General features: G+C 39.5%; 1 protein-coding gene and 1 non-coding gene across 2 annotated transcripts in view; both read left to right on the top strand.

Moving 5' to 3' along the window:
* LOC139632384 (rho guanine nucleotide exchange factor 17-like) overlaps window positions 1-20440 on the top strand; it is a 69192-nt gene that overhangs the window by 38126 nt on the left and 10626 nt on the right. The window contains exons 2-8 of the mRNA XM_071497305.1: window positions 6824-6901; window positions 10941-11123; window positions 18116-18232; window positions 19035-19127; window positions 19225-19401; window positions 19860-19910; window positions 20151-20260. Coding sequence (XP_071353406.1) covers window positions 6824-6901; window positions 10941-11123; window positions 18116-18232; window positions 19035-19127; window positions 19225-19401; window positions 19860-19910; window positions 20151-20260 — 809 coding nt within the window. The remainder of the gene's footprint in view (window positions 1-6823; window positions 6902-10940; window positions 11124-18115; window positions 18233-19034; window positions 19128-19224; window positions 19402-19859; window positions 19911-20150; window positions 20261-20440) is intronic.
* trnam-cau (transfer RNA methionine (anticodon CAU)) lies at window positions 13304-13376 on the top strand. The gene has a single exon. It is a non-coding gene; the product is annotated as a tRNA-Met (tRNA).

Below are 20440 nucleotides of genomic sequence, written 5' to 3'. Positions count from 1 at the left end.
AAAAGAAAGACATTGACCTTACAAAATATTTGATAGCTCAAAATTGAAGTCAGCTGTGGGACTTCACTCCATCAATTGGCAAAATACCACCTTTAGTTACTAAATTGTCTGAATAAAAGAGGGACTGGATGGAAAAAGGAAGTTATTTTCTATCCAAAAGGGAATACACAAAACCCTACAATTGAACATCCTGTATAGCATTAAGTTTCTGTTGGCACTCAAACACCAAAATGTACCATTCAGATGACCCAGAACAAAATTACAGGAACAGTTTTGCACTGTTTAGTACAAATAAAATGTTAGCAACAACACTAAATCTCTGGGGAATGAATAATACAGAAAAAAAGGAAAGAAAAACAACACTGATCTCTTCAGCTTTTGTGAGGTCTAGACTAGCTGTTGAATGTTGTGGTAACAGCAGCAGTGCAATGTGACAGTGAACAGGACAACATACCCTCATAACAGTGCCAACAAAGACACAGCGCATACATAGTCGATAAACATTGTGACCCTTGCTACATGAAACCACAAGCGAAATAATGTCAGGTCAAGCAGAACGGCACGAGATGAAGCCGCCTGCGCTCTGACTCTGGGGTGTGTTGTCTTTACGGTTATGCCGCAATGTTTGGCTGCAGTTGTGAGGAATAACTTACTTTATGGACCCCCTGTGTCCACAACATTATTAAGACACCAGAGCTCGCAGAGGGACACATGAGAACACGCTGTACTAGTCACACGCTCATATTTACACACTTGTTCAGACATTTCTCACTCACACACACTTGAAGGTTCCCTCTCAGGTCCCCTCCAGTGTTAATAAATGAATGGCTGAATCCTATGAGCCATCCATGGTGTCAGATTTATCTCTGCAACACAGGCTACGACCCTGACCACCAGGTGACTGAGAGAAAAGAATACCAATGCATTTAAACAGGCACTTAACATACTATGGCGCACTTTCATGCCCTGTGTGAATTCCATCTCAAATGAAGTGACTGTGATGTACGGACTTGTCTCTCTAAACAGATCTTAGCTCGGCTGTTTTGGGCTGATTGAATTACACAAACACAGACTCGCTGTTGAGGCCACATCATTCCTAAGACGCAGGTCATTAAAAAGATCAAAGTTATCTGGTTACAAATAATTCAAAACTCAGATCTCAAGGCGACGCCTTCGGTTTATGAAGGATATTTAGTTTAGGAGATAAGTATCTTTTTTCCCCCTTAAACTTAAAAATATTGTTTAATCAAACTTGATTACAAAGATGTTTAAACAACAAGCTTCTGTTGAAAGCCCTCTTCCTGCCAAGGCCATATTTATGCAGCCGGTATTTGTTGTCCTTATATTTGATGAATTTTCAGGTGTTTCAGAGTCAGGTGTCTGGGCTGGCACTCTTTTTTTCTATTGGAAATTCATGTTGACAATGACAAAAAAAAAAAAAAAAATGGATGAAACCTAGAAACAGAGGAGGGATCCCTCTTCCAGATGGACAGACGTGCAATAGATGTTGTGTCTGAAGAGTAGACCAAAATAGCAAAATCACAAGATGGGAAATCAGGATGATAAACTTAGAGAAAAGGTGTCATTTCTGACAGCGAGGATTGCTGCATTTCATCTAACTTTTTAAGTTTCATGGCTAACTGGGACACAAGCATAGCTCTCGTTGTCTCATTGGCAGCTTGACAACCACCTCTCGTAACATTTTCAAGATAATTCCAGTTTGTTAGTGGTTTGTTTTCCTCAGTTTTCTGCCTGACAGGCGGAAAAACACAAGCAGCAAATGATCATAGAAGTTGTTAACAAAGCTCCAGGTTAGTCCAGCTAATCTGAAAAGGTAAAATTATTACTCAGCTGCACATTGTAATCATCCATCACAGTTAACTGACCAGTTCCCTGGTGTAACTCAGATGTAATGTACTTACTGTAGTTGTTCTCGCACCCAGTTTTGCTGTGCAGTGAGGGATTATCAATGACATTTTGAGTGTGCTCAGTTTTGCATCTAAAATTTTACCTCTGAATGAAGTGGTTTCGATAACTGTTATTTTTATAACATCCAACACTCAAACCAGACTACAACCTCTTCTGCTCATCTGACATCTTATTTCTAGCCCTAATTGGCTGAATTTTAGTGATGTAACCTTAAGTTGTAATAAATCAGAGTTGTCTTGGGAGGACATGGAAATGTTTGAGGGTGTATTCCTGTTGCAGTCATACTAAACACATCCTGTCTGCGTTAAGATAAACTTAACAATTTTGCACTCCCCACCCCAGTCCTGATGAGGATGAGGGGAGAAAAATTAAACGGCAAACAGTGTTGTCATGGTCCCATAGTTACAGTGTATGACTGCTGTTTTAATACAGTGGGTTCAGCTGAACTTCCTGCTCTGATGGTTGGCTCAGACTGGACTGAGAGTGTCTGCTCTCTGGTCTCAGTACTGTAGGCCTTGCTGTGTGAGACCAGCCTGTCCTGTGACCATTCATCTTCTCAGCTGGGGTTACTATGGTAACTCCACTTGCAAAATGAAACTAGCATTCCTCGCATTATTTCACCATGTTCTGATGTGTATGCGTGTGTTTGTGTGTGTGTGTGTGTCTGATCTAATAAAAACAACCAGTACAGAACTGAGGACATTCCTGTCTTCAGAGAAGTTCCCCTCTAGTTTTACATCATTGTCACACACAAACACACACTACTCTCTGTCCTCTCGTTGTCAGGTCACATGGTCGGCATCGTTATCAGCTGAATACCTCTTGTGAGACTACAATCATTCCTGAGCTGTGCACTGTGTATGCACATGTGTGTGCACTTTTATTTACCCGTGTTGATTTCAGACGTTTGTTTTTGTCAAGTTGACATCAAACAGTGACTCCAATTAAGCAGACACGTGAAAAAAAAAGTGGATCAGCATTTGTTGATTCGATCATCGTAAATGAGGTTTAATTTGTATAAGACATGGGTGCAGAGGCAATTGTGGTGTTCTTGTGTTGAGTGTAGTGTGTGTGTGTGTGTGTGTTGTGCTGTGCTGTGTTGACAGAAACAGCATCTATCACTGCAGCAGTAGCTGCCGGGGGAACCCAGCTTTTACTAAATGTACTGTGTACTACATAATTTCTGCAGCTGGACCAAAAGACACAGTGGTTCTGAACCATCAGAGAGCACAAGAATAATCTGCCAGTTCTCATTTGAGATGCAGGCCTCAGCTCTTACTTTTAGTGTTGGTTGGTAAGTAGTAAGCAGCAGTATAACTCTTCATTTGACCTTGATAGAGTCATATGGTCTGTTTTCTGTATTTTCTGTCTCCAGTGGCAGTTTAATTAATTGTGAGTGCTAAAATGATTAGCCTGATCAAGTATCTGACTGACTGAAAATTAACTGACGACAATTATAATAATCAATTTAAGTGATTTAGTAAGCAAAAATGGGTTTTTTTTCTGATTCCAGCTTCTCAAATGTCACCATTTGCTGCTTTTCTTGAACAATACATTGTAAAAATAAAATATGTTTGTGTTTTGGACTGTTGTTCAGACAAAACTAGCAGTTGGAAGATGTCACCACTGCGCTCTGATAAACTGTGATGGGCGCGGTTCATTGTTTTGTAACACTTTATAACCAGTTAATCAAGCAGCAAAATCACAATATGAAACAGCAACAACCAATCAAAAGGGGAATTGAATTTCAAACGTCTGAGACAATAATTGCTTAAAGCATATCCTTAAATGAAGAAATACGAAAGCAATTTGATTTTACTTCCCTTTTGATTGGTTTTTGCAGCCGGTGGCTCCAGTAAAGGGATGTTATTGTTTCATATTGTGAATGTGATGCCTGAAGAAGGTCCTTGTGCAGGTATGCAACTTTTTTTTTTTTTTTTAATATAATCTCATTTTCGTATGTGTCAGTTGTGCATGAGTCAACAAAGAGATAAGTGATTAATCCAAAGACACTGTAACTAAGGTAACTGTGATTGCGATTCATTGTCTTGCTCAGTGGCGCTTCAGTAACCGCACTGAAGTGCCACTGAGCAAGACAACAGGGGACTGAACCACAAACTATTTTGATTGGATTCCTACTTGAAGGGTAATTAGGTATAAATGGATGATTACTCTGTTATTGTGTTTCCCTCTTTAGCCCTGTGTTTATACCATCCACTCCATTGTGTTTGTGTTTGTATGTCAGGACAGAATATACTTGGACTAAATCCCTCACTCATTGAAGGAACAACTGATGATGATGATTTTAAGATGAAAATATTTGACAAAGCAGATGGCATGTAAAAAATTGATATAAGAATAACTATTAAAAAAACAACCACCACCTAAAAATAATATGCACACACTGTTTCCCATTGTTCCTCTTTCAATGGCTGTCATGCACACACATACTCCTCCATCCGCACACCACCTCTCACCCTGCGGTGGTAGCCCGCAGAGCCCCTGGGATCCCTTCAGATGCCACACGCTAAACATGGCCTTTCTGGGAAGTTATTGTTACAGTTATTTATAGGGCACAGTGGTGCTGGCAGAGGGGAGCAAGGGAAAAGGGAAAAAAACTCTCCTCTGTGTGGCCTTTCTGTGTGTGTGTGTGTGTGTGTGTGTGTGTGTGTGTGTGTGTGTGTGTGTGTGTGTGTGTGTGTGTGAGACAGAGAGAGAGAGAGAGGGAGAGGGAGAGACATTGTGGTTATATGTGCACCAAAGGGTTTTGCCTGTGGCTCCGTCTGATATTTATAAGTCATGTTTGGCACCAGAATATTTTAGGAGATAATATGTCTGACTTGCTCCATGATGCTTATACTTTCCTTGTTATTCTCCCACCTTTCTTTGTCTGTCACAAGTAATAGACTTCTTCTTCTTCACTTTATAACCAGGAGAAGGAGTGATTGATTGCACCTTTGTAGCACAAACATAGTTGCCACTAAATCTTGTAAGAGAAAGCTTTTGGAAAACTGTATTTTAGGTTTTATGTCGTAAAATATAACATAAATTAATAAGTCTTTATGTGCAGATTTAGAAAAAAATCAACTTACTCTTTTATGTGTGATTTCCTTCGTTCTGCTTTTCTTCCCTTCATCTGTATGCCTTTGTCTCTTTCTCTTTCATCGTGTCAGTTTCCGTCTTGGCCTTGATGTGTTGGATTTGTTTCCACTCTGTGCTGGGGCAGCTCATTCACTTGCATCCACGGGTCCTGAGTCATTGTTAGGGTGAACTGCTGAGTCATGCTTTGCTTCTGTGGACTTCCTGGCCTCAGTGACCTCTAATCCGGTCCCTGTGTGTTTGAGTGTGTGATCTGTGACCACTGTGACATCTTTGCAGTCTTATCTGTGTTTGCCTGCCCTATAATAATATTCATGACGTAGCACACTGACCTTTAAGATCTAATATTTCAATCAAACAGTTCCAGGAACCTAAAGCCGTAGGAACTAAAAAGTCAGTGTTGTCTTTTGTTTCTCCAGGACCATGATTAGGCAAATTAGACCAATAACTGATGAGAAAACAACCATGTGGTTTGAGAAGTAAGCAAGTCTCACATACAACACAACAGCAGTGATCAAGATGTTCTTAATGTTTCAGTGTTGCGTGACTGATGTTGGAAAGCAGACATGCAGAGGTAGACAGAGAGGATTTAAATTGTTAGAAAGGCAAGAGGTCCATCTCCATAGTACAAAGAAAGTACTGAGTTATTTTTCACTTAAGTTCACATCAAAAATGAAAACAATTTACATATGTTAAGTTTTAGTAATGTTTCTCCTACTTGCTCATACGTCTTCCCACTGTCTCATGATTTCACCTATATAGACTGGGAAAACTGTGACCAACCATTGCACGCTTGCAGTCTGAATGAATTTGTATGCATGTTGTTGCAGTTTTGAGGAGTTTGTTTGATGAGTCACAAATGTCCAGAGCACCACACGGCCCTGATAGTTCATAGGCCATCGGAGAGCACTGGCTTGGGAACGGGGACTAAAACTGCGACCAGAGTTCCTAGAAAAGTTCCTGCAGCTGAAGAAGGCTGTAAATGTTTCTGTATGTTGATGATGCTTTTTATCTACTCTATTTTAGATATTTTACATTTTACTGTCATACAGCCTGATATCGGAAACACTCTACAGCATTGTTGAGACACAGCAGAGTTATTAAGAGAATCCAGGCCGCAGCTAGTTTAATATTAAACCTCCAAAAACTAAAGTTACTAAACTAAACAAAACTAAAGTCAGCGTTGTGACTATTGATTATTAATTATTACGGTATATCTTTCTTTCTCATTGTGCACACAGGTGTGTAAATATGTATGCTTGATAAACAGATGTGTTTTCTGAAGGGTGCGGGTGCAGATTTGAAGCTCTTTCCTCAGATGAAGTTTTTGTACCATTTCTGTGTTTGCATCTGAAGAGTTTCTACACTTTTTCAGTGGGGAAGGTTTTTTGCAATGAGATACATATGGGAGCACTAAATAAATATGGTCTTGCACTTGTCTTTTTTTTCACCTTTATTGGATCCTCATTATAGTGAAGCTACAGACAGGAATCATAGAAAGTGTGAGAGATGGGTGTGATAACATGTAACAAAGGTCTCTGGCCAGAAAACATTGCCGTTGTGATACACATCTTAACCACTGGGTCTTAATCCTGTGCATCTTTTTACAAAAGGCATTAATATAATTCACCACTAAAAAAGAAATAAATCCTGATTATGGGTCCATAGTGAGACTCATTATAATTTTTCATTGGTATCTGCAATGCATTCCATGAAGTTTAACTAATATGTGAGTGTGTGAGAAGGATCAGTCTAAATGCTGATGACTGACCTCCTTCCTCCTCTGTCTTCACAGGACATGAGGAAACATGTGATGATGACCCTCCTGGACACAGAGCAGTCATACGTGGAGTCACTCCGCACTCTCATTCAGGTAACATACACACAGACACAATTACACACACTCATACAGGTAAGCAGACGCATTACAAATACTTCTGCTTCTTAGATCTCTGGTCTTAATGAGTAGTGTTCACTGGCAGACAGAGTCTTTCTCATTGAGTCGTGAGCCCAACACAAATACACACATGTACAGTCAAAAGTAAACACACACAAAAACAAACACAACATTTTGGATTCACAGATTGCTGAGGACATGAATAACAAATGTAGGTAACAAAGGTGTTATGTAATCCACTTATTATCATTCATCCTGTCAAGCTAATCTGCTAACCCCACCGCATCTCACTGTCATCAGCATTATCTGCCCACACACACACACACACACACACCCACACACACACACACACTCTCTCTCTCTTCTATATCCTTCACCCATCTCTGTTCCAACAGCTAAATAACCTTTAGCCCAAATCTTAGCCACATTTCTTTCTCTCTCATTCTGACACACACACGGACACACACTCATACACACACACCTTCCCTACCTGTGATCACCCTTCATTGTTGTAGAACCTGTTACAAATTGCTATGTGTGGGTGGACTTTATTTGTGTGAGGGTTTAAGATATATAATGAACCACAGTATAAAATATGTGAGCGTGTAAGAAAGCTTAATTTAAATGCTGACAATTGTGGGTGTGTGTGTGTGTGTCTGTGTCTGTGTGTCTGTGTGTGTGCACATTTGTGTGCGTTTGCGCGTGCACATCCCACATGCACACTGACTTTGCTGAGTGTCTGCCTATGCATGTGTTTCTCTGTATGTGTGTGTGGCCACAAAGTGAATAATCCTGGGCTGTGTTCCCATGGCGACACGGGAAAAATAAGTGTTACCACGGTGACTGCAATGAAAGTGCAGATCCCTGAAGGAGAGTGTCAGATGGAAGGTTTCTATATAATTAATTATTAATACCTACATTAAAAAAAAAAAAAAAAAACGAAATAATTTTTTTGGTCAGCTGAGGAACCAGATACCTGGTGTGGACATAAAGAATTAAAATGACCTGTTTTAATCAATATTTTTAATGGATCATATAACAAAGTGTAATGTGATAGTGCTCACTCATAGTGGTCAACCCACACAGAATTAACACCTGGCTCAGCAGTTCCCCTCGGAACTACGTTTTAGCATCTTGTAGCTCATTGTTCAACTGTCCAGCCCACAACCAAGTTGGCACTTAGCTGCTGAACATAATGTAAGATATAGCAGCTAAAAAATCTGATATTTATGTGGATCCAAATAGAGGTAAAAAGAGAGTGAATTTAAGACCTATGTTCATCAGATGGACAGAAACATGAATCCAAATAGATTATAATGTTGCTCCCTGACTGTTCCATCACAGAATTGGGGAGCACAACACTCTCCATGTAAGACGCGGACTCCATTATCAGAGACATCAAAATCAAGTCGGCAAAGATTTTTTCTTTTGTGGGTGCTACAGCCTCGGATTTATTGTTGAACCTCCTGCCAACACTCAGATGTTAAAAAGGATTGTCATACACATACATCAGCACTAATGACATTCCACGGCAGCAATCTGAAGTGATCAAGCAAGATTTCGTCTGACTTTCTTAGCTCCCTGAACTTAGTGGGAAAGACGTGGGAGTGGGGGGGTTTCACCAGACTCCATCAGCTCCATGTCTGGCTCCAGCTGCACTACAGGGGACAGAACACCGGCTTTATTCACATTTTTAATCTGTTCCCTGGGAGCTAGACTCACTTTTTGATAGTGACGGTTTACATCCAAATCGTCTGAGTTCTCGCATGTTGTCTGCCAATATTCTTCACCTCACTGGACCTGTTCCATACTTTAGCTCCCCCCATCAGTCCACTTCCACAGTAAATACAGTTCATACTCATGCTAGAATCCAGGTTGTTTCACCCACTGTCTCATATGATAGCTCCCATATTCCAGCTTCCAGGTTATCATATCCCTGTTATCTGGCTAGTTAAGATTCAGGCATTATGCTTCAATTCTCCAGGCCAAGGATGGTCACAATGAGAGCTCACTGCACTATATTAACTGTTTCCCCCCTCCCCAACTCCTTGTTCTTCTCTAAATTTGGTCTGTTAGATGTGTGATACCTTTCCAATCAGACCCTCATTTGCTATGATTTTATAACTTCTAATTGCCTTGACGTTTTTATGGCTACTGATACTTGGCTCGCTCCAAACAATCCCGTCACGGTAACTGCCAGTTCCACTGCTTTGAATACTTTTACACAGACCTCCTAAGCTAAATGGTTTTATTCATGAATTTCTGAGCTCCTCTCTTGTTATACCCAAATAAAAAAGAGTTCTCCTTTGATTTCCTGGATCTTATAAAGCCTTTCAGTTCAAATCAGATTGTTAAAGGTGCCGGGTGTTCTAGATGCCATACTTCAGACCTGGTCCTCCCCATACATGTGAATCATATTGTTTTTAATGTTCCTTTATCTCCACTCACTGATAAGCCTTGTGCAACTGTCCTGTCACGTGTCTTTACTGCTTATTCTGCCAGTAAATTCTGTCATGCTTTCTCCAACTCCTTAACCTCAAGCTCTTTTTTGCAGCGACAGTGCCCTGATTCCTTGGTTAATTCTTTATCTGGGCTCTTCTTAAACTACGAAAGAAAAACTTGCCTTTTCCATGGCTCAATGACAAAACTCTTGCTGTCAAGAGAGATTACAGAAAAGCTGAATATAAATGAAAGGCTAGGTTACAGGTCTCCCTTGACGTCCTGAAAACTCACGTGGTCCGCTATCAGACTGCAATTTCAGAGGTAAGCCTGTTGCAAGCTGCCCACTACTCAAAATATTTAAGGTTATTGACTCTGTTGTGAGCAGCAGTGCCATGCCATCAGGGCAAGCAGGGAAGGCAGTGCTTGCCTATCTGGCTCCCACCACCCCAATACTAGCCCTGAAAACTTAAAACTTGCCAAATGTACCCAACATACCAACTGCCTTTCTGATTTATACTGCTGGACATCTCAAAACTTCCCCAAACTTAGTGATGACAAAACGGCAGTTCTCTTGTTTGCCTCACCCAACTCCTTTAGTCAGATAGTCTGCAATCTGAGAGGCCTATCCAATAACATAATAAGCCAGCTGCAAGACATTTGGGTGTTTTATTTGATTCTGACCTTTGTTTTGATGACCCAGCACAGAAGGTATATTATTTCACAGTTTATATCATCATATCGCTCAACCCTAAGATCATAAACCAAAATCTGATTATTTGTGGAATAATGTCAACATGAAGTGAAAAACTTATGCTAATTCTGCTCTCCTAAGTACAGTGTTACAGTTTGGAAATAATATACAGTGTTTTGAGTTTCTATCAATGAGAGACTATATAAACAGAGTTTCCAGAAAATATTCAATAAAGGGGACAGATTTCAGCTTGAAAGTTCATTTTCAACCTTGGAAACAGTAGTTTGACCACAAAAAAAAAATCCTAAAGGAATAGTTCAATATTTTGAGAATTATGCAAATATCTAAGACTTACATTAGATTTGTGCGATGTTTGTGTACGGATTTAGTGAACAAGGTAAAAGTAGGTGAATTCTTGAACTTTGAACAAAGCCAGTCCTACTGTTTCCAGTTATTGTGCTAATCTGTTAAATGATACAAATAAAATGAACAGAAGCTGTTTGAAGACCTGACTACTTGAATATATAAAGATGATGTAGTTAAAAAACAAACAAACAAACAAAAAAAACCACAGTTTTTCTGCATTTTATCCTGTATGTTCAGTATGTTTGTTCCATGTTGCATATTTGACTTTGAAATGACAAGTTTTTGGTCACTTTACATGAATAAAATGCATACATCACCAGTATAGTATTTTGTTCAGTTTATATTAGTGCTATTTCGCCTGATTCCATAAATGATCAGAATTTGTCATTCAAATTGCCTCTTACAGTCATACAAGATTCTGGGTCATCGCAGCTGGACAACATTTTTCAGCTAATCTCATGCAAATTTAAATGTTTTGAAATGGTCATTCATTAACTTGTGCTTCTGTCCCCTCAGGGCTACATGCGTCCTCTCAAACAGCCAGACAGTGGCTCCATAGTGGACCCTCTGCTGGTGGACGAGATGTTTTACCAGATCCCAGAGATCCTGGAGCATCACGAGCACTTCCTGGAGCAGGTCGCCGGCTGTGTCGGCCAATGGCATGACAGACAGACCGTTGGACACCTCCTCATCCAATCAGTGAGTAGACATTACAATAAATTGGAGTGGCATCACTCTGCTTCTTCATGATTGCTCAGAAGTCACTGAGTACTGTAGATGAGACTCTTAAGTAAGTCACACTATGACCTAAAAGTTAACTTGCTGATTAGCGCCAGACCAATACAATAGTTACAGCTGAACCTGTATCACTTTATTGTTGGTTATCAGAGATAAGAGAAATCCCAAAGTAATTAATAAACATGGTTTCCATCACACAGTTTGTCCACTGTAAAATGTTCCACTTAGTACATATCTTGCTTTTAAATCCTCCATAACCAAATTAAAGGACTGTATTAAAAAAATAACAGTTTGTTATTTGTTTATGTGAAAAAATTAATATTGGTATATATCCCTGGTTGTTGGGATGCGTGCCCTAAAGCTGCAGTATTCAAGGTTTAATTCCACTCTGGGATTCTTGTTAACACTGCTGCTAGTTAATTAAGGCAAAAGGCTGAAAAAATAATGTATATGAAAAAAAGAAATCTTCAGTATATATTGTGTCATCTCAAATATCAGCCTCAAAAATCCAGTACCTGTCAGGCTCTAGCAGTGATATCCTCTTTATGCTGTGGGAGTGTATACAGCATGTTCGCATTGTTAGCTCCTATACGCAGAATGTAGACTGACAGTGTGAGATAGTTAACCTCTGCCAGCGAGCAGTGATCCCCTGAACTTCTCTGAACAGCCTCTGTCTTGAGAACAATGTTTGAGAGAGACCTGGGAAATCCTAAAATTTATGTTACAATGTGAGAGTATGAATTAGTACTAGCAAGAATCAGTCAGCAAAAAACCAGTAACTCATAATCAGACATATTCAGTCCACCGAAAAGTACACCTCTTCTTCAAACAGCAGCAAACCATAAAAACCTGGAACACTGTTCAAAAGACGCAGTGTACTTTGCTTCACTGGGACAATTAAAACATTTTTTCATGGTGTATTTGTTTTTATTTTTCCTGCAACTATGGGATATAACGATTTCATAGCAGACACTTGTTCAGCCAGCCATCTAAAACTGTGGTTTTCAAACTGCTTTATTCTTGGAAAGTGAAGTTAAAGGGGTTATTCTTATTCTAATGTAGTGGCAATTATATTGTAAAAGAAAAAAAACATGTTCATATGCTTATTTTGATGTTTAATTCCAAAACCTTTCCTATAAATTTGTCTTGAACTTTTATGAACTATTGTGGTGCTGTGGCAAAGTACTCCCGACAGGACATAAAATCTATTTTACTGTAGACTAGAGCTTGAATGAATAAACAGTCTTTAAAAGCATTACCAACAGCAGGGCAGACTGAAGGGAAGCTGTTTTATTAAGAGATGGTCTATAGTTGGCAACACTAGTTTAATATTTTGTTTTCCCACTGACCTCTCTGCGACCCATTTAAAATTTCCCATGACCTAAGGTTGGCTCTCTACGTAGACTTTGAAAAACATTGCTCTAAAGCATCAGCGTCAAGCTAAATGTCAGATTTCGGTCCTTGAGAATGAACGAGAGAAGAGTTTCTGTCCAAGCTGACAGACTTTGAACATACACACAGGCAGGAGGTTATTATAAAAAACCTCAGATGCCAATATTCTTCAGTTTCCTCAGTTGACCAAAATGCAGCGTGCCCACAGGTTTTTCTTTTTTTTGACCGGGAAAGACTTCACTCTCTTGCTATGCTAATGCTATTGTTATCACTCTCAGAAACTCTGAGCTTGAATGAAACAGTTTCACAAACCCTCACAAAGACAGTGTGGAAAATTAAAGAAACTGAATTAGAAGTAGATGAAGCAGGCTGAGGTAAAGAATTACAAATTTAAACAACCAAATTTTTTAACTTCATACGTCCTGAGATATAGGCTATTCATAGATTCATATTAAATTAACTCTTGTATGATATATGTTTCTGTGAGAGGGTTTGCTTTAAAGAGAAGAAAATAAGAAAAATAGTATACAGAAGAATATAATGGCAGATAGGTGCAAGTAGAAAAGTGAGAACAGTGGGTTTTTTCTTGTTCAGTTGAGGCAGCTGAAGATCCTTTGCACAGCTCAGCTTAAGCCTCCCTCCCCCACTCCTCTCCCTCTCAGCCCCCCCCCCCCCCCCCCCCCCCCCCCCCCCCCCTCTCTTTCTGCTGCAGCAGCTCTTAAAGCTGCAGTAGGGGATGTGTATTTCAGGCCTCGTTGGCGCAGTAGGCAGCGCGTCAGTCTCATAATCTGAAGGTCGTGAGTTCGAGCCTCACACGGGGCAGTGTTTTGTTCAGGTCTTCACTGTTTATAGTGGCACATGGTTTTGCACATTTGCTGTTATGGTTTGTGGGAAATGTCTCTGTGCTGGCATTTGTAGCAGATTTGTCTGAAGAAGCAATAAATCTCTCTACATTTGTGGAAAATTTTATAATATATATATTTCATAACCCTGTCTCTGTGGCTCTGTGCTAGTGATTTAGACTTAGGCATAGAAAATCATAATGCTATGCTATCTTTCTACCCAGTCAGTGCTATGTTATGATAAATTGTTTCATGACCTCCCTCCCTACCTAAAACATATATAATCTACTATCAGCGCCTTAAGTATTCTGGAATAAACCGACTGTATTTTATTTTTACATATTACATAAAATTTAAAACATGTAGCAGGGCTGTTTTAACATATTTCATTTTTTATTAGACTCAACTGATATGATTCACTACGTCTCTTTCCCAGACTATGAAAAAAATATTTCAGTGATTTTGATACTCAGATGTACACTGTAAATTGTTCCAGTAATTAAAAAATACTTTATGTAAATAATTAAAATAATAATTAGTAATAATTGAAATAATTGATTTGATTTGGTTTCTTGATTATATGTATTAACATATAATACATATATTTCTTATTTAATAATATATTTATAAATTCAGACTTAGAAACTAAACTCATTTGCAGTATTGTGTGTGGTGTTGTGTGAAGCACAGTCCAGCAACATTTACAACATTTATCATGATAAAGAAAGGAACTGAAGGTTCAAGGTTCATTTTAGTTATCCATGAAATACTAAACTTACTGTACAGTGCTCAAGTCCTGATGAACCAATGCTTACAGAACATAGAAAATAAATAAAACCAAAAAATTGTGGATGAAAACATCATGAACAAGTAAATTGTATCTTATAACCAAAACTTTAAAAAACGGGTGGGGTAGGAGTAAAAGAACCAAACAATCATTCAAACAATTTAATAAAAACTAAATCAAAATCAAATCGCATTAAAGTAAGAGCTGTTTCAAGAACCGTAAAATTTAACGACATTACATTACATTTACTCATTAAACGGATGCTTTTATGTAATGTGACTTACAAGTGAGGGACATTAGTAAAGCTTCAGTGCAGTGGGAAACCTTTGCATAAGTATTAGTAAGTACTACATCTATTTAATAAGTGCAAAGATATCAATAAAGAAGTGCACCAAAAGTACATAGTAAGTGCTACTTAAGCATAGTCTACTTACTCAGGGTGTTTACAAGAGGAGCTGCTCTCAGAAGAGATGAGCTTTCCACTTGAAGATAGAGAGGCATGTTCCTGCTCTGATAGAATTGTTTAGCTTGTTCCACCATGGGGTACCACAGATGAGAACAGCCCGGACTACAATTGATTTGTGCAGGGGTTGCAATGCCATACGACATTCCTTGGAGGAACGCAGTGGCTGAGAAGCAGCATAAGGCTGTTTGATTGAGTTCAAGTATAATGGTGCAGACCCAGAAGTCACTCTGAAGGCAAGCATTAGTCACTTGAATATAATTTGGGCGGCCATGAATAGCCAGTGTAGGTTGATGAGTAGCAGAGTGACATACCCTTTTTGGGCTGATCGAAGACCAAATTGGCTGCTGCATTCTGGACCATCTGCAAGGGTTTCACTGTGCAAGAAGGAAGGCCTGCCAGAAGAGCATTGCAGTATTTGAGGTGAGAGATAACCATGGCCTGGACCAAGAGCTGGGTGACATACTGAGTCAAGTAAGGCCTGATTTTTCTGACATTGTATAGAGCAAAGCAGCACAACAGGGAGACACATACAACATGGTTAGAGAAGGATAATTGGTCACCAAACATGACACCCAGTTTTCTTGCAACCTTGGTTTGGATAAGGGATGAGGTTTTGATACCGTTGTCATGATGAAGACACTGATTGGCTGGGATGACTAGGGGTTCGGTCATAGGGAGGCTTAGTTGAAGGTGGCGTTCTTTAATCCATGCAGATATGTCAGAGAGACAGGCCGAGATCCTCGCAAAGACAGTGAGGTCATCTGGGGGGATCGACAGGTAAAGTTGGGTGTCGTCAGCATAGCAGTGATATGAGAAGGTGCGAGGTGGAGCCAAGGAGGCGGTGTATGTTGCAAAGAGGAGGGGTGCCCATGTCAGAGAGTACACATAACAGGATGCGGTGGTCTAGCAAAATAAGGACTGAGGACTTACCTGCAGCTCTGGCTGCCCTTAGGGCTTCTGTTACAGAAAAAAAGGCAGTTTCTGTGGAGTGGCACTCTTAAAGCCTGTCTGATTTGGATCAAGGAGATTGTTCTGTGATGACAATTCTGAGGCCTGCTTAAAAACCTCTGCCCTTTTTTTGCACTTAGAAAAGAATAGAAGTAGTGAGACAGGCCACTTGAGCAGGATCAAGTGAGGGTTTTTTGAGCAGAGGAGTTACCTGAGCCAGTTTGAATAGAGTTGGAAATGTTCCCCAAGGCAGTGAAGCATTTATCACGTGTGACTGCTTAATATAAAAGCAGAACATCAGTAGACATTTTTTTAAGAAGCAGATTAAGTAGAGGGTAACTTAGGCCAACTGTATTGCATCATGAGAGACAATATTTATGAGACATTCTTAAGAGTTGAACCCACATCAGTGGGTTCAGAAGTGAAACATAAAACAATGCATTAAGTTATGTACATTATTTTGGGATTACTTTTGAGCAGCCTTTTTATAATCTTCGCCTTTAAGGTTAGAGGGTTTGACACCTTGTTAATTGAAGAGTACGCCAGTGAGTAATATATTTAGCAAAAAATCTTAAACAGAGCAGAACATTAAAGGTCAGCTTTTATAACGGGGGTACATTTCTGCCATTTCTGTCCTCTGCTGTGACTAATCCTCACATTCTCCACAGATCTTATTTCTCCATCCTCTTTTCTCTTCCTCAAAGAGTGAGAAGGCTGGAGAGAGGAGAGGGGACGGGGAGATAGGTGAAAGAGAAAGGCAATGAGGAACAGAGGAGGGTCATGTTATTTCATGAAAGGGTAGAAAGCCAGTTACTCTGTGACGTCAAGTAAGGCGCCACACTGTGCCATATGTTTGTTAACACTCTCTCTCTCTCTCTCTCTATCCGTGTCTCTACCGTCTTTTTTCCGTCTCTGTCAGTATCCCCCTCTGCCCTCTATTTGTGAAAAGAAACCAGGTCAGGGTGATTCATCCATGTGTGTTTATGTGTGTGTTTCTGTTGATATGTGTGTTTTAGAGAGCAACAGAAAAAAGACAGATGGGCTGAAAGACCTCTTTTCTAATGCCAACCAAAACACATTGAAAAGCACTTACACCAAGGTTTCTTTGGTAATCTCTCCAGTCACAGCTCACATTTGTTGTTATTATGATTATACAGTAACAAGTGCAGTATGAAGGCTGCTACATGTCAACTGTTGAGCACATAAAGTTGGCTTAAAATATATCAAAATAGCAACATAGCGATACCTTTATCTTATCTGTGAGACGACAGTTAGTTTGTTTTTGCTTTACTTGGTTGTTAAAGCAAAAGCAACAATCTACTTGGGAAATCTTCATCCTGAAGCAGGTTATTTTGCTGTGCTGGTAGAAAGTAAATTAGCTTGTGACATCTTTTGAAATGAGAATATTATTTACACCAAGTTTGGAATAGCTTACAGCTATTATAATTAATCACTGTCATTTGTGTTTACTGCTAATTAGCAAAGGTGAGCATGCTAACATGCTAAACTAAGGCAGTAAGCATTGGTAAGTATTTTATCTGCCAACCTAAAGCATGTTAGCATTGTCAATGTGAAGATATTTTGGGGGGTAGGGAGTTACAGGTTAAGGTATAGATGTGACACGCATTTTTTTGGGGGTCAAGTGGACAGAATTACTGAATTTTTTTCTGGAAAAAGCAAAATAACACACAACCAATAATGGGATCAATAGATAGTGTAATAAAGTGATTGCACCTATAATTTACTAACTCACAAAGTGGATTTAGTGTTGACTTACTCTTAAAGAAGAGTAAAAATATTAAGTGGAAATGTGTGGAATGGAAAGTATACAAAAAGTAGGGATCGGTGGCTCACCTGGTAGAGCACGAACCATTAAGGCTTAGTCCTAACCGCAGCGGCCTGGGGTTCGAATCTGACCCGCGGCCCTTTGCATGTTACCCCCCCCCCCTCTCTCCCCAACTTTCCTGTCTCTCTCTCACTGTACCTGTAAATAAAAGCCAGACAAAAATAATTTGGAAAGAAAACAAAAAGTGGCAGTAGAATGTAAATAAATGTACTGCCACACAGCTATTAGAAAATTGAATATTAGATTTGTTTGATTAATTGATTCATTGGTTTGTTTATGAAAAGGGTGATGTGTTCATTTCTGTTTTTCCCAACTAATAGTCCAAAACCAGAATTCAATTTAAAAAGATATTAAATGAGGGAGAAGGTTTGTCATGCTTGCAAATCGTTTTCTGTCAGTCAACTAAATGTTTCCACTTCCACCAGTAGCCATATAATTGTAATAATCGCTTTTACGCATCACTAATAAAGAACGATATTTTTTACTTGGCATTTCTAGCATAGAAAAGTAATCATCACACAATGGTTTTACAATTAAGGTTAAGATATCAGCAACAGATAGCACATACCTACTCCAGGATTATCTACTGTTAGACTCATTTTGACATTACTGTCATCACATAAAATTAAACACAACTCAACTGAAATGTCCCTTTCTCTCCCCTCTCTCCAGTTTTCCAAAGAGACTCTAGCTAATATGTATTCAGCGTACATAGACAACTTTCTCAATGCCAAAGATGCTGTGAGGATTGCCAAGGAGGCCAAGCCAGCGTTTCACAAGTTTCTGGAGGTGAGTGTTGGACTGAAACACAGGTCGTCTGGTGTTGTCTGAGCTCCTGCTCTTATATGTTTGTTTGGAAAACTAGAGACGAGCGTAGAAATGTTTTCTTGTCTAGTGGGAAGACCGTTTTAGAACCTCAAATTCTCCACCAAAACAAATAAAAGTGAAATTTCCATAGAAGAGTTTGCCACTATTTGTTGTTTTTCATCATTGCTTTATTTAAAAGTGCTTTGGTGTCTCTATATTTGTTGATCTTAGGTTTGTGTGTGCAGCAAATTTAATCTGAGAAACATGTGTCCTAGTCTATAGTTGTTTCTTTTTTGTTTATCTTTAGGGGTCACTCCATTTTCTGAACAAATAATTCTGGACAAATAATTGTCCATGAAACATTCTACAAACCATCTCTTTAGACCAACTGAACCAGATAATTTAATTTGAAACCTGTGGATATTTTAGCAGTATGTCCAGTTAGATTTGGTGGACCACTGTAGTACTGTAGTTTGATACTGAGGTGTGCCATTAGACATAAATGTGGCCGCACTGACACGAGCTCAGATACAGAAATGCAATCAGGCACCACAAAAACCTGTCATGTCCCCATCCTGTTGTCAGTTTACAACCACAGAGCTTCATGCCCAGTAGGGTTTTCACTGTGGAACCACTTCTCCATCTGGTGGTGGAGACGTGAAGTGCAACACTGATCTGATTGTACAGTCAATCGTCTTGTTCGATGAATCTCAGATATTTTCTCACACTCTCTCATATCCACGCTCTGTCTCCACCGTCCTTCTTCTTTCCTCCACTCCAACAGCAAAACATGCGTGAGAACAAGGAGAAACAGGCTCTGGGTGATCTGATGATAAAGCCAGTGCAGAGGATTCCTCGATATGAGCTGCTGGTTAAGGTAACATATCACAAAGTATAACTACCTACTTTCTATATACTATAAGTAACTTTATGTTGTGTTTAGGAGTTAGATTAATACACAGTTTTTCATGCAGGACCTGCTCAAGCACACCCCGGAGGATCACCCAGACCACCCGCTCCTACTGGATGCCCAGAGGGACATCAAGCGCTTGGCCGAGAAGATAAATAAGGGACGTCGCTCCGCTGAGGAGGCAGAGAGGGAGGCCAGGGTCATTCAGGAGATCGAGGCGCACATAGAGGGAGTCGAACATGTGAGATTTTTATCGTATAGTGTATATTAGGAAGATTAACCTCTGTTTGTAGCCGATATTTGCCTTTTTAACTGTTAACTGTAAGGCTGCAACAGTCACTTTCATTTTGATTAAATGAAATTGCCCATCACAACTTCCAGACATCATAGATTATGATGAAATAGCATGTTTTGTCCACTTTAAATCTAGAAATAGTAAGCTGCAACCAGAGGATTGCTAACTGGCCCACTCTTTGTTTCAGCTCTAACCTCTGTTTTGTTCTGTGGGTCTCATTGAAGACATGTGTCCCAAGAGAAACAATCAAGAACAAAGAATCAGTTTTTTCAGTGTTTGCCTGTGGTCACAGGTTTTACACAACCGTTTGACTACATCTTAAAAGAATTAGGCAGCAACAGTTTGTATTTTTTTATGAATGTATGAAAGTGATGATTATCTTTCTTTCTGTGTGTTTGCATCAGATTCTGAACCCCCAGAGGAAGTTCTTGAGACAGGAAATGGTCATGGAAGCGGTAAGAAATACTTTCTGATCTGGCAAATGTTTGTAGTTAAGTAACCTGAAGTGATGACATCAATTTAAGTAGGTCAAAATAATACAAATGATTTGAGCAAACAGCATTATAAACTGTCCTTTTACATATTTACTACAAATTTAGTAGTAAATGTAATTATGTAATTTTATCTTATTTTTATTTTTAATGGATAATGTGTTAAGATAGTCTGAGCTCCTCCTCTTTCCTTTCTCTCTGTAGAAGACAGTGGGTGGGAAGAAGGACCGTTCCCTCTTCCTCTTCAGTGATCTGATCATCTGCACCACTCTCAAGAGGAAGTCTGGCTCATTAAGGCGCAGCTCCATGAGCCTGTATGTAACACACACACACATACACACACACACACACACACACACACACACACACACAGATTGTGTCCGACATCACTCACTCATTCACTTTTGCTGGGTTGTCATTGCTCGGTTAGTGACCATCGGTTCACTACTTTTCACGATGCATTGTGAGATACTATGAGACCACAATATAGAGTA

This window comes from Trachinotus anak, unplaced genomic scaffold, assembly GCF_046630095.1.
Source record: "Trachinotus anak isolate AG129_WGS33_773 ecotype Australia unplaced genomic scaffold, CSIRO_AGI_Tana_v1 ptg000014l, whole genome shotgun sequence".
Classification (NCBI taxonomy): Eukaryota; Metazoa; Chordata; class Actinopteri; order Carangiformes; family Carangidae; genus Trachinotus; species Trachinotus anak.
Note: the sequence above shows the minus strand (reverse complement) of the source record. Positions and strands in the feature narration are given on the sequence as shown.